Source organism: Salvia miltiorrhiza, chromosome 2, assembly GCF_028751815.1.
Source record: "Salvia miltiorrhiza cultivar Shanhuang (shh) chromosome 2, IMPLAD_Smil_shh, whole genome shotgun sequence".
NCBI lineage: Eukaryota > Viridiplantae > Streptophyta > Magnoliopsida > Lamiales > Lamiaceae > Salvia > Salvia miltiorrhiza.
Genome location: NC_080388.1, coordinates 42,310,068 through 42,324,795, shown reverse-complemented (window position 1 = coordinate 42,324,795; position 14,728 = coordinate 42,310,068). Strand labels below are relative to the sequence as shown.

Genomic DNA, 14,728 nt, shown 5'->3' with positions numbered 1-14,728 from the left:
TGATGTAGATAGAGCTATCATGTGGAAGAAAGTACGAGTGCCTAGAAGTGGTGACATAGAAGACGAGAAGTTAAAGAAGACTATCTATGAAGAAGATTGTAAGATTAACACATGCATTTTATTTTTATTTAATTTTTTTTATTTATATAAAATAGTGTTAATAATTATATTTTTAATTGTTAACATATACAGGATATCGAACTTATGGCCAAAAAGATATTGATGAAGTTCGTGTTGAGTGGGCAAGCTTGTTGCTGGAACACATATAGTATGACAGATTTTTATTTTAGCTATGTAATTTGTCAATACTTGATATTGTAAATTTTGAATTGAATTTTGGGTTTGACATTTATATTAATACTTGCTACAGGATTGTTTGATGAAAAATTTTGATTTTGAATGCAAATGAAATTTCTTGTATTTTAATTTCGTTTTGGATTCTAGAGTTTTAAAACAAGCAAACTACAATATGATACTGTAGTAATATGTATAAACTACGATATTAACACTGTAGTCTATATTTCATAAAGACTACGGTCTTAATCGTAGTCTATATTTTCGAAATACTACAAAAGTACAAATACACTACAGTTCGAAATAAATAAACTACGGTTGAAAATGTAGTCTATTGAACACAATAGACTACGGTTGAACGATGTAGAGTATGTGCGTGATATACTGTAGTCTATGTCAATTATAGACTACGGTTTTACAACCGTAGAGAAAAAGGAGGGTCTTTCTCTACACTACTTTTCTCTACAGAGCGAAATGCACATACTCTACAGTTTAAAACTGTAGAGTATGAGAGAATTTGTAGTAGTGAGTATACATGAATGAAGGTTTTGTTACAAATTTGACTATTGTTAAAAGTCTTGCATTTAATATGAATATAGAGACAATATTTTCAACAAAACATCTTATTACTAGAAAAAAAAATAATTTGACGCCGGAGAAAGTGTTGAACTTTCATCATATCACCCAACGAGTAATTTAGAATTGAGTATTTTGTAGTTATCGTGAACATGGTGATTGCTTCTTTAACATGTAGATTTGAAGAAATGAAATCATTTGATCATTTATTTGATTTTTTGTTTGATTCGAAAACTTTAATATCTTTGGATAGTGAAAAATTAAGGCATTGTTATGTTAATTTGAAATCTACTTTTACTCATGATAATATATCTGGTGTTGACTTAGATGATATATTTATTAAATTAAAAATATTACAAATGACATTGCCAAATAAAATAATGTCAGCTACTAAATTTTTTGAATTTGTTACAGATTATTATCCAAATGTTGCAATAGCTTATCTTGTTGACTATACCTGTTACCGTAGCTTCGGCTGAGAGGAATTTTTCAAAGTTAAAATTGTTGAAGACATATTTGAGATCGTTAATGGCACAAGAAAGATTAAATGATTTAGCAATTTTGTATTGAAAAGAAAATCTTAGAAATCTTGAAACAAATGTTATTATAGATCATGACTTCGCAAGTAAAAAGGTGAGAACAAGCCATTTTTTATAATTGTTGGTACTTTTTTCTTATCGAAATGTTATAATATGACTTTAAAAAAAGTGTTATTTTTTGTTTATGATGGTGGATAAATGGTTCATTTTTACCATTTCGCCATGAGCCCATTTTTCGTCAGAAACGGCCCTGATGACATCACAATTATTTAAATTTAAAGGCCCTTTTGGTATTTTCCTCAATTATATATATTTTAAGGGGGTAATATAATGCTTAAATACGCAATTTTTTTTATTTTGTTTTATATATGAACTACTATAACTTTTGAAAAATGAATGTTTAGGTCAAAGTCGAAATTGTCTATGTGTGATTTAAACGGATTCTTTTTTAATGGTGTAGTTGGATTAGTAATGTTGTTGTTTCATCATAAAATAGGTTCCAAATTTTATAAAATTTTATTTTTTTTGCAATTTAAAGTTTAGAGAGCTCTGAGTTCTCAATTCAAGATCGCAGTTCGCGATTTAGGGCTGTAAATTTACCGTTCAAGTTGATTTAGAGCACCTCCAGCGCTGGTGTAGAGCGCTGGATCGAGGCGGGTCGAGGAGGGGGGCGCTGCACTGGAGACGCGGCCTGATGCGAGGCCGTGTCGAAGCAGCGACCCGGGGCGAGCGGCGATGGTGTATGGCGCGTCCGAAGGACGCGCCCAATTTAAAAAAAAATCGAAAATCGTTTTTTTTTTAAATGACTGTTGCTTTAATATATATATATATTTTTAAAACGATCGTTGCTTTTAAACGGCTATTTTATTTTTCTTTTTTTTTCTTTTTTTCTTTTTCGTTTTTTCCCTTCTATAAATACCACTCTTCAACTATATCAAATTCACCACTTTCACAATTACAATTCTCTCTTTAAAAATTTTCCCAACAACAATTCTCTCTTGTACATTTTTAAATGGATCGTGAATTAGATGAATACCTCGAGCAACAAGGCGGTTCGAGGCTTCCAATGATGGGATTTGCTCCATTTTCACAAGCCTCCAATGTCTTGGCTACGGGAAATCTTCCCACGCCGGCGGCGAACGCCAACGTCCAAGAAGAGCTAGAGGCGGTGAAGCCGAAAGCCAATGGCACCCGCACTGCATATTCTAGCAAGGAGTCCGAGCTCGTAGCAATCTTGTGGGCGGAGGCAACCCACAATCCTATTTTGGGGACCTCCCAAAAGTTGCTCCAATATTGGGGAGCAATCGCGGAGAAGTTCAACTCGCTCAATGAGTCGGGAGCGCCGCCGCGAAAGCCGGATCATCTCAAGTCCCACTTCGCCCGTGTCCAAAAGAAGACGAAATTCTTCGAGGGCTTCTACAACACTTGCAAGGAGAATTGGGGGAGTGGTATGGGCGACGATCAAATCTTCCAACAAGCCCAGACGATGTTCGAGGTGAATTTCAAGAAGCAATTCTCCTACGTCAAAGCTTGGAAAGTGCTTCGCGAATGCGAAAGATTCATGTCGCAAGCCGGGGATGTCCACTCCACAAAAAAGTCGAAGGGCTCCGATGGTGGAGCAACCACCACTTCTTCAGAGCCGAGTGTCACGACGAGACCCCAAGGCCAAAAAGCGGCAAAACGAGACAAGGGCAAGGCGAAGAAGGGAGAAGGGTCTTCGGGAGGAGGTTTGACGTTCTCCGACGCCCTCGAGAAGGTGGCCGAAAGCATGAGGGAGCATGCTCTCAAAACGGGGGAAATCGCCGAGGTGAAAAAAATGCAAGCCGAGATGAAACGGGAGGAGATGGATATGAAGCTCTTGAACAAGGACACAACGGGTATGACGGAGGCACAATTGGCCTTGCACAACCACCTAGTCCAAGAAGTGCTCAAGCGTCGAGGGCTTATTTAAATTATTCAATTATTGTTATTTTTAATTTTATTATCGTATTTTAATTATGTTTTTAATTTTATTTTAATTACTGTAATGTTTAATTTTATTTTCAATGAAATTGAGAATTTAAAAATAAAAGTGTAGAAATATGAATTTTGTAGAAATGAAGATCTAAGACACCCTTTAAGACACAATGCACTGGAGAGGAGTGTGTTTTAGGTGGAGACCACCATCTAAGACACCCCTAAGACACACCCCAGTGGAGATGCTCTCAGGGGGTCGAACGTAGGCTTGCACAATTAGGACATCTGATTATGGATCCGCGAATGAATTATATATGAGTGCTATAAATGTTTGTCGTGTGCATAGTTAAAATTAGAACAAAAAGAAGTCATATATTTTCAGGTATAGAATTAATAGTTCACGTGGAAAATTAAACAAACTATGAAAATCTGTGCATATAGGAGCTATTACCCTTATTTTAAAATCGTGAATTCATTATAATACAAATCATAGCTTGATAACCATTATGTCTAGCTAGTTAGTTGACTTTCCATTTTTTTATTCTGATTACTCTATTTTATTTTTACTTTTCCATTATGTTCATATATAACATATACATGAACATTATGTCACGAGCATTACGAATTGAAAATACATCTATATGGTAGAGAAGGGCCGAATCATGCTGCACAAGAAGCAAATTCTAGAATTAAATAAATTAAACCCCCATCTGCTTTATATAATACTGTAGAGATTTCATCAGCACGTAATTTACAATTTGCGTGTAGTAATGAGCAATATAATTGAAACCTTTGACTATAAGAGATAATTACTAATATTTCAAAATTAACCTCACTCCAAGAAATGTGCCCCATGTGCTAGGAAAATCGACATAATTAATGCTGAATCTTGTATCGAAACTACGAGTATATATTCTAATTAATTGATGATTTTTTGTGTACTCCATCCGTCCCATATGCTTAGGCTTGTTTTTCTTTTTTGAATGTTCCATTTATATAGATTTATTTCCATAAAATATAATGTTTTTTTACTCATTTACTATTATATCCCTATTTAATTCTTTAATTTACTCCCACTTTAATACATCATTAAATAATAAATATGGGCATACTAGGAAATTTAGTTATATATTTTCATTTCCAATTATTTTTCTTAATCTTTGTGAAAATCCCAATCAGCCTATCCATATGGGACGGAGGGAGTATTTTATTTTCTCACAATTTTCATTCATTTCATACTATACGCGTAAATGTCACATTTATTGTTACAACTTCGTATACATACATATAAGGGCATATCTAATCTAATGTAATGGTTGTATGTATTTTGCAGCACACTTGTCTCTATTTTACATTGAAATCTGTATTCAATCTCTAATCCTATGCTCTATTTTATAGCAACAAGGAGTATTTCAGAATATTTTTGCTTATTAATTTAAACTTTATATTGTATAAAACTTATGCAAAATTTATTTATAATAGAATTAAATTACGTACGATTCATTTACAACAATGCAAAAAATACTAGTGCACATCGTGTGTTGTTTAATTTCGTGTATCTTTAGTTATTTATGTAATTTTGTTTGGTTTAAATATTTTATGTATTTTTTTGTTTCAATTTGTATATCTTTAGTTATCTTATGCTTGTATATATGTAATTTTTTTAATGTATAAACTATTATAACTAAATATTACAGAAAATAAAGTATGCATAATAAACATAAAAATAATACCACACACACATAAATGCATATAGTAAATATTAATAACAAAAAAAAAAAAAAACAGCCTAGGTTGGAACTATATTTAAATATAGTAAAATAACATTTGAGTTGGTATAAGTTTTAAAAGTTTGGTGGACAAGTTGATAACCGAGAATATAAATAGAGCAACTCCCATAAAAAATTTAAAAAGCAGAAAAAATATAATGCCAAAGCGAAGAGATTAATTATATATAATTAAATATTTTCATCTCATTTTTGTCAGTATACGACCTAGTAGAAGTCACGTAATCTATACACGCAAAAGTGGAGAGAGAGAAAGAGAGAGGTTTGGCAATATGAAATTCTAGATGAACGAAGAAAGCGTGTGTTTTAAATTGAGTTTTCTACTTTTCTTTGCCCAGTTGATACGAAATCGTGCGTTGGATCACGAAATTATTTCTCACCCCTGACTTTTCTTCCCTTTCCTCATCTCATATTTTCACATTGTTTATTTCGTATGATTTGTATCTCATTGTATAAAAGGCCAATATAAATTCAGAACAATAATTCATTTAGATCGCAGCTATAAATTTTGTTTGAGACAAGATGAAAAGAGAGAACTTTTGAGATAATTTAGTGGTGGGAATCTGTTACGAATTACAACCGAATGGAACTTTCAAATAAACTCTCAATATCAAAGTAAACAAACAATATCAAGAAGAAACGAAATTGAGTAACACAGTACTTTACATAGTTCAATCACGAAGATATATGTCCATAGGAGAGAGACTTTGATGTATTATTCAACTGATTTCAAGAGCTACAACAAGAAAAGGAAGAAAACAATGAATCAATCTCCACCTTAACAAACAATCCAACTGAAGAAAACATCATCAGCGCAACTCCTCCAAACTGCCCTTTAACTCACTCACGTATTCAAACTCCAACAATTGAGCATTCACTTGTCGATTTTGTGCACAAGCTTTCTTAACAATCTCTTGCAATTTTTCATCTTTACCTTCTCCTCTTCTTAGTTTGTGAAGCAGAGTAGAAATGCAGCGCCAAATGGAAGGAACTGAAAGTGCCCTTTGAAATCAACTCAACTATTCAAGAATCTCTCTGGCATAAATTCATCGGGATCTTGCCATAGCAACGATCCCTCCCAACAGCCCACGCGTTGATAACCACTCATGTTCTGCGATGTCGTAGCCTAACAGTTTAACGTCGTGTGCTGATTCTCAAGGTTTCCATGATCACAGCTTTCAAATACTGACGTTTATCTAAATCTGTTTTGCTTATGGTCCAACTGCACCGTTTCAAATAAATGAGAAGATGTATAACAGCATAAAGACATGATTCACACCATTCAAAAACATATTTTTCCTTAAAGAACTTGCATCACTACACATATTTTCATTATGCATATTATTATATAAATTATTCATCATAATAAATACATTTTCATATATAAACATAAATAAAAATTTATAAATTTTTAATGAAGAGACGGAAAATAAAATATTTTAAAATTTTCATAACTTATTCATTTTAAATTCATTTTTGATGATTTTTATACGATATTATATTTAAGATACATATTGATTATTTTGTTCATGAATTAAACTTGATGACGTTTAGAAAATAATTAAAATATAAAAAAATGAAAAGAAAAAAATAGTGAAAAAATGGTGGAATTAGAGAGAGAGAAAAAGAAGGGGAAAATGGAGGGAAAAAACTCCTCTTTTATATATTATATAAATAGGGGGCCGCTCCAATGAGACCCCCTAATTTTAGTGAGATCTAGGGCACGATCTGGTGCGTTTATTTTATCAATCCTATGACTCATATTGTATCTGGAGGATGATTTTTTTCGCAGGGTTCGAATCTTGGAGGGAGCAGAATATTTTAAATTTTGTTATTCATCAGTATATACTGCATTGTTCATCATTATTATATACTGTCATGTTCATCAGTATATATGTCTTATTCATTATGAATTTTTAAAATTTTATTTTCATCAGTATACGCATCTTGTTCATTAAATATACGTTTTGTTCATTAGTATTATATGTTTTATTTATTGTACTCATGTTACACGAAAATTAGGGGGTCTCACTGGAGCGCACCCCTATATAAATATATATTAAAAAGAAGGAAACCGTATATTTGATAAGTTGCAATTTCTTAAAGTTTAATACGTATGTAGTTAAATTCGGAAATTAAAATTGTTATAGATGCTCAATATTCTAGTCTACAAAAATATGTAGTACTTTTTATTTCTCTTAGCTCAAATAATTTGAGCCCAAACATTATTAATAAAGCCCAAATAATTTAAGCCCAAACATTATATGAAATCGCAATTTAAGCTAAATGCTTGTTTGGGACTAGCGATTTATGCACTCATTTAATGAAAGACAAAATCCACAAACAAGCACATTCTACAGATGTCGAAGATTGCTAACCAAAATCAGCAGTTTCAATACAAGTTTTAGATTAAAATCTCTTTGAAACGTTTGTTTCTTAGAGGACTGAACATCAAACAGACAATGACTGAATATGATCACCTTCATTAGTGAATCAAATGTAACTTCACTTACGTATTCAAACTCCACCAATCTTTAGCATTCGATCACTTGTCCATTTTGTGCACAAGCTTTCTTAACAATCTCTTGCAATTTCTCATCTTTACCTTCTCCTCTTTTTAGTTTGTAAAACAAAGTAGAAATGCAGAGCCAAATGGGAGGAACTGAAAGTGCCCTTTGAAATTACACATTGTTAACCAAATGTTGCAATAGCTTATATGATCTAATTGTTGAGTATGCCTGTTACAGCAGCTTCAGCTTAGAGGAGTTTTTTGAAGTTAAAATTGTTGAAGACATATTTGAGATTGTCGATGACACAAGAAAGATTAAATGGTTTAGCAATTTTGTGTATGAAAAAAGATGTATTAGAAAATCTTGAAACAAATGATATTATAGATGACTTTGCAAGTAAAAAGGCGAGAATAAATCATTTTTATGAATATTAATATATTTTTGAATGAATAAAATCATGAACTATTTTGAAATCGCAATTTTTGACGTGACTTTTGAAGTGTTGCAAATTAAATCGCTACCTTTTCAATTTTTACAATTTCATCATTTTTTTTCTTTTTTTTCTTTTTTCAGTTGCATGATTTCTAAATTGGAGCTTGCCTGGATTAGTAAAGATGGCGTCATTTTGGTGAAGCCTAAACGACATCGTTTTGTACAATTTCAATTAAATATGGTTATTTAATTCGTCACAGTTTAAAGTCACGTTAAAATTGCAATTTCAAAATAATTCGTGATTTTATTTGCCAAAATCTCTTTTTTTTTAATTCATTATTGTATTTTTATGATGGTAGATAAATGGTCATTTTTTATTGTTTTGTTTTGGGCCCATTTTTCATCAAAAACGGCCCTGCCATTAAGAGACAACATATTCACTAAGAGGGTGTTTGGCTAAGTTTATTTTAAATAGCTTATAAGCTCTTGGAGCTTATAAAATGTTTCAAGAGCTTATAAGATATAATTTTTAAGAGCTTATAAGTTGTCAAAGTGTTTGGATAATTGAGCTTATAAGCTAGAGAGAGATTTTTTTGTTAGAGAGAGAAAATCGAAGAAAAATGAACTTGAATGATATATAATGAAAATAATAAATTATAGTTGCATATGAGATTATAAAAAAATAAGTTGGGGTAGAGGAACTTATTTTTCTTGGAGCTTATAAGCTGTGTGGAAGCTTATTTTGCCAAACACTTTGGAGGAGCTTATAAGCTCCTAAACAACTTATAAGCTGTTTTGAGGAGCTTATGAGCTCAGCCAAACACCCTCTAACTTAAGACAGTAACCAACTTGGAACTTGATAATGCCTTCAAGTGCATTTTCTTGAGTTGATATTTTCTCCATTTTCACATCTCAGTTGCTTACAGTATCTCGAACAAAATGAAGTCTAATATTTGTGTTTTGACCTTTAGAGCATCTCCAATGCATTGGTGCTTAGGGGGTGTCTTAGAAGGTGGTCCCCACCTAAGACACACCCCTCTCCAATGCATTGTGTCTTAGATGGGTGCTTAGATCCTCATTTCCACAAAATTCACATTTCTACACTTTTATTTTTAAAATTCATATTTTATTAAAATTAAAATTCTACATTACAATAATTTAAATACAATATAAAAAAATAAAAATTACAATAATTACCTAGGGTTCAATCGGACCAAAACGAGACCAAATGTGCTACTTCAAGTCCAAAGTGAGGCGAGCATGCATCTCCGCGTCTCGCATGGATGCTTGTCGTGCAACAAATGCACGAAAATCCGGCGGAGCACCGGCACGAGGTTGAGATGCGGCGCTACTCGAAGCTTCGTCGGCGTCTTCTTCCCACTGTGTTGCGTGCTCGCCTTCGTCTTCGATAATCATGTTGTGCAAAATGATGCACGTGAACATGATGTCGCCCATCTCCTCCTTGCTCCAAAGACACGATGGGCCTTTGACGATTGCCCAACGAGCTTGAAGGACGCTGAAGGCTCGTTCAATATCCTTGCGAGCCGCTTCCTGCATCACTTTTGAAATGATTTTTATATAATGAAATGAATGGAATTAAGTTGGGATATATATAGATAAAGGAGAAAAAAAAATGGCTGAATTCGACCGTTGGCTCCAACGGTCGATTTTAAAAAAAAAATATTTCAAACGGTTAAATTTTTAAAAAAACGAAATTTTGATTTTTTTTTTAATGGGACGCATCCGGAGCCATCTCCCCCATTCGCCCCGGGTCGCCCACTCGACACGGCCTCGCATCTGGCCGACACTCCAACGCTGCTCGCCTCCCAGCGCCCCGTATCGACGCTCCCTTCGACTCGCCGACTGGAGATGCTCTTAATGAAATACCTGATGATCTGTTAAAAGAAAAGCACTTTGACTGTCATAGTTAATTTTTACCGGATCCTAATTAACTCCAAACTCAGCTATACCAAATGACTTCCTTTATTTACTATGTAATAGCCATTATATTCATCATCTGTGGTTGACAAAGCTGCCATAGATTGAAGAGCTGGCTCCCAACCAACTGCACATAAAATAGATTGAAAATATTGCTTGATTGGGGACCTTCTATTAATGAACATTAATTAGCTGCATAATCTAAAACAGTGTAACCAATCAAAAGGCAATTTATCACATTTATCCTGTCTCTAAAACAAAATTCTCTATCTGAACTTCCTTTAAGATATCTAAGAATCAACTTTAATAGGATCAAGCTTATACCTTCATGCTACACTTGAGCAATGTCAAGTCCAGTATACATCATTGTGTACATAATACTATCTACAACATTTGAATAAGGCATTTTAACCATTTCTCTCCTTTACAATTGCTCTTTCTTTCAATGTTCATTCCTATATATAATTCTTTATGCATCACCAATGTCCTTCATCTCAATACTCTTTCTTAGGTAATCTTTGATCTTTAATTTGAGCTTGTGATTCACTTGAGGTTTAGGATTTTTTGTACTCAATTGGCACTTTTACTTTAGGCACATAGATTAAGAATAAAGGGTTGGGTGTGTAAAGTGGGTGGGAACCATTTGTTTAATGTGTGTATAGAAAATATGGATCACATACTATTTTTAGAAAGTGCCAATTGAAGTGGGACAAATAAAAAAGGTAAATGTGCCAATTAAAGTGGGACGAAGGGAGTATGACTTTATTTGGAGAAGAGGATTTAATTCGGGCCCAATTTATTTATTAACCAACATTTTCTCAGCTTCAGTTACTGTATTCGGAGTAAAAAATAACCAACATTGGGTCGACATTAACAAATCTAATTAATAAGAAAAATAAAAGTTTAGAGGAACCTTGTCATTATGGACAATCATTTGCTGTATTATTTAACATAAATGGCGGCCCACATATGTGAAAGGCCTAAATTCATGCAATCCAAGATTTAGGGGGTGTATTAGTTCAAGATTTATGTAGATTTTAAAAGTCCGTGGATTTTAAAAATCTATAGAATTCTCACGGATTCTTCATGATTTTGAATGAATTCTTGGTCGGATTTTTAATGAATTAGCAAGACATTGGCGTGATATTTTCGGACTTGAAATCCACAAACCCAGCGAGCGCAGGAATTGAACGAGCGATAGACCCAGCCGCTGGCCTTTAGTGGCAAAATTCTATCAACAACGTCAAAAGTCTAGTGTGAATTAGAAGACAAGAAATAATAGACATAAGCAACAAACTCTTGGTCAAACATAACAAGTAATTGAAACTGCAGGCAATTGAAAAATTAATAATTGTATTGCTTAAACAGAAAAGAAAAGATTTTGCATCTTACAATTGAACATTCGTCAAAACTGCATTGGGGGGTGTGCTAGAAAATATGATTACATGGATTCATATCCAAAAAATGCATACAAACACACACATATGCGTATATATCATATGATTACAGATGGATCGACGGCCGCTAGGTGTCAGCCGGCGTTGGCTTCTTCAGCCGCGTCCGCTGCTGGCACCCAGCGAGCGTTGGAATTCTCAAGATTTGAATTCTCGTGATATGAGGTCGGATTTGTTCACGTGTATTTTTTCAACGAAATCAATGCAAGTCATTCCAACTTTAAAGTCTGCAGATTTTTAAATACCTCTAGATTTTCATAAACTTTTAAAAGTCTTGAACGAATACACCCAGATTTTTATAAACTTTTAAAAGTTTTGAACGAATACACCCAAATTTTCGTAGACTTTTAAAAGTCTTGAATGAATACACCCAGATTTTAAAAGTCTGCAGAAATCTATTAAAGTCTTGAACTAATACACCCCCCTTAACACCGTGACTATAGATTCATTATATGTATATATATATATATATATATATATATATATATATACTTGGCCCGTCCCTTAAAATTAGTATTTTTTTATGTCTTTCAAATATATATATATATATATATATATATATATATATATATATACAGGGGACCGCTCCAATGAGACCACCTAATTTTAGTGAGATTTAGGGCACGATCTGGTGCGTTTATTTTATCAATCTTATGACTGATATTGTATCTGGAGGGAGATTTTTTTTCGCAGGGTTTGAATCCTGGAGAGGGCAGAATATTTTAAATTTTATTATTCATCAGTATATATTGCATTGTTTATCAGTATATACTGTCTTGTTCATCAGTATATATGTCTTATTCATTACCAATTTTTTAAATTTCGTTTTTCATCAGTATATAAATCTTGTTCGTTAGATATATGTCTTGTTAATTAGTATTATATGTCTTATTCATTGTCCTCATGTTACACGAAAAATAGGGGGTCTCACTGGAGCGTGCCCCTATATATATAGGGCCCGTTTCTACAAAGACACCCCTCTTATAGATAGAATAGAGAACAAATCATATCCGTTCGTTCCTTATAAAATACACGGCTGAGATTAGTTGCACAAATCAAATCCCGCAACACTCTCGTTTTTCATTTGGGACGCTGATCTGATTTCAATACAATGGATTTTTGCTCAGATTCTTCGTTCATTTCTTTCCGTGTTGATTGAACGTGCTTTGGTATATACTATGAATGTGCACACATGGTTGAGTGAACATTTTTCATTATTTCGAACTTAAAAGTATATCTGTGAGGAAATCGAAATGCCAATGCAGTATAGCCGAGGGGGCTAATCAACTCTTTTCTCTCAAATTGAATAAACTGCACACTGAGATTCTTTATTACTCCATAAGTTAAAAATAATCTTAAAAAGGGATGACAATGATTTTAATGAAAAAATTTAGTTTATTATGAGTAAAGAAAAGATCTTACTATTAAGAAGTGGTGTTAAAATTATAATTAATTATATTGTGAATGGAGAAAATGACATACCATGTGATAGAAATTTTTTAAAAAGTGAAATGAGACTCATTTTGTGAACATTACAAAATGATTAAAGTATTTCTCAAAATGTGTTGGAATTTCTAGGCAATATATTGGGCCACACGATCTAATCACTCCACACTCCACTTGTCGATTTTTGAATATATTTATGGTTCACTAAAACTGTACATCCATTTTGTTTGATTTTGATGTTTCACTCAAAAATAGACAACATTTCCTATTTCAAATTAAGCTCCATCCACTGTGCAATCGCATAAAGTTTAAACAAACAGTTCCCAAAAATACCGATTTTTTCAATTTTTCAATTTTTTTTTTTTTTGGGTCGATGCACATTAGTATTAGAACACATTTATTAATGGCATGCATAAAGTAAGAAATAAAACATGCGATAATTTAGATACTTCTTTTGCTTTCATTTCTTATATTTTGCTTCTCTAATTTTGTTTTTTTTTTCAGCAGCTTGGGAGGTCACTTTCTCTCACCTTTCACACTTCAAAATTGAAAGTGGCCTTTTACAACGTAATACAATACTAGTAACACTAGAAATAAAGTACAACTATTTAAAAACTGCGAAAAAAATCAATAATAATTTAAAAAATACATATTTGAGTTTGTTTCTGGATGACCTCGAGAATGGCGTGGCTCAAGATTGCAGCATCAACGGAGTCTTGAACAATGGCTTCCATTCCAAAAAAGTGGTTGCAAGAAACCCTAGCTTGCACCACGTTCACATTCAGTTTCTCAAATGCCTCAAGAATTGATACCAATATCTCTTCACCTTTCTTGCAAGTCACCAATACTACCAGATGTCCTGTCCCAATCTTCTCCACCTTCACTTGCTGTTGTTTTTTTTCATAATTAAAAACAGACATGTCAGTATACCAGAGGTCCAACACTTTTGGTGAACTACCACTATTAAATATGAGATTTAATTTAAGGAAATTCTAAAATTAGGTTAGGGTGCTAGAGCTCCTCTCAGCACCCCCTAAATCCGTCACTACATACCAGTGTTCCAGTGTGTATCAATATATACTACACATGATAAAATATGAGAGAGAAAAGGAGAGCAAATAAGTATTAATACATAATCTTATAGTATTATATAGAATATAGATACTACATCCGATAAAATATGTTTTGTCAAGCAAACACATAAATATAGAGACACACACTTATAACATGTGAGAGAGAGAGTGGTACTTGGATATGGTTGATAAGGTATTGATACTCTTTTTTTATGGCCTCAACTTGCAGTTTCAACTTGTAGATGTAGAGAAAAGCATCCATGATAATGGAACTCCTTTTCACCTTCAAAAAGCAACAAAACAAAATTAAATAAATATTAAAGCGTATCATAAAAATAACAATAAATGAAGTTTTGAAAAGAAAAAACATCATTAATTACAGATTTTGATTTGGTTAGAGTTCTCAAGATGTGAAGCTTTCTGCGCAAAGCCATTCTCCTCTGCGTTTTAGCTGCAGCCATCTTCTCTCTCTCTTTCTCTTTTGTGTGAAATATTTAGGTAATCGGATGTTGGTTTTTATAGAGGCTAAAAGAATGATGATGGGTTTTGGGGGTCACGGAATGTTGAGATGTGTACTGACATGCAGTCATCATTCTTGAATTATTGTGTAATAAATTTAGAAAGCACTCTTTTTTATTTTTACTAATCACTATATAATGATTGCTACATATCAGGCCACTACAACCAACGGGAAATTAGGGACAGGAATATACTTGTAAGAAA

The 14,728-nt window shown here is 33.1% G+C and overlaps 3 protein-coding genes across 3 annotated transcripts; 1 reads left to right on the top strand and 2 right to left on the bottom strand.

The window, feature by feature from the left end:
* The first annotated feature begins 2,421 nt into the window (after positions 1-2,421).
* On the top strand, positions 2,422-7,926 carry LOC131008494 (glutathione S-transferase T3-like). The gene is made up of 2 exons (XM_057935368.1): positions 2,422-3,216; positions 7,900-7,926. Exons 1-2 carry the CDS (start codon positions 2,422-2,424, stop codon positions 7,924-7,926), a joined length of 822 nt encoding a protein of 273 aa, XP_057791351.1.
* Positions 7,927-9,327: 1,401 nt separating this feature from the next.
* On the bottom strand, positions 9,328-9,651 carry LOC131008493 (uncharacterized). Its single transcript, XM_057935367.1, has one exon. The coding sequence runs from the start codon at positions 9,649-9,651 to the stop codon at positions 9,328-9,330; it is 324 nt and encodes a 107-aa protein (XP_057791350.1).
* A 3,704-nt stretch (positions 9,652-13,355) lies between these two features.
* LOC131013528 (uncharacterized) lies at positions 13,356-14,495 on the bottom strand. The gene is made up of 3 exons (XM_057941646.1): positions 14,386-14,495; positions 14,181-14,288; positions 13,356-13,819 (listed from the first exon to the last, which is right to left on the bottom strand). Exons 1-3 carry the CDS (start codon positions 14,464-14,466, stop codon positions 13,571-13,573), a joined length of 438 nt encoding a protein of 145 aa, XP_057797629.1. The 5' UTR covers positions 14,467-14,495; the 3' UTR covers positions 13,356-13,570.
* Positions 14,496-14,728: the final 233 nt, after the last annotated feature.

Bases quoted from the DNA above. Each gene is read 5' to 3' on its own strand.
- LOC131008494 (XM_057935368.1), top strand. From the start codon at position 2,422: ATGGATCGTGAATTAGATGAATACCTCGAGCAACAAGGCGGTTCGAGG. The intron at 3,217-7,899 runs GTGAAAAAAATG...TGCCTGTTACAG, and splicing joins AAACGGGGGAAATCGCCGAG to CAGCTTCAGCTTAGAGGAGT.
- LOC131008493 (XM_057935367.1), bottom strand. From the start codon at position 9,651: ATGCAGGAAGCGGCTCGCAAGGATATTGAACGAGCCTTCAGCGTCCTT.
- LOC131013528 (XM_057941646.1), bottom strand. From the start codon at position 14,466: ATGGCTGCAGCTAAAACGCAGAGGAGAATGGCTTTGCGCAGAAAGCTT. The intron at 14,289-14,385 runs GTAATTAATGAT...TGCTTTTTGAAG, and splicing joins CTCTAACCAAATCAAAATCT to GTGAAAAGGAGTTCCATTAT. The intron at 13,820-14,180 runs GTACCACTCTCT...AAAAAACAACAG, and splicing joins ACCTTATCAACCATATCCAA to CAAGTGAAGGTGGAGAAGAT.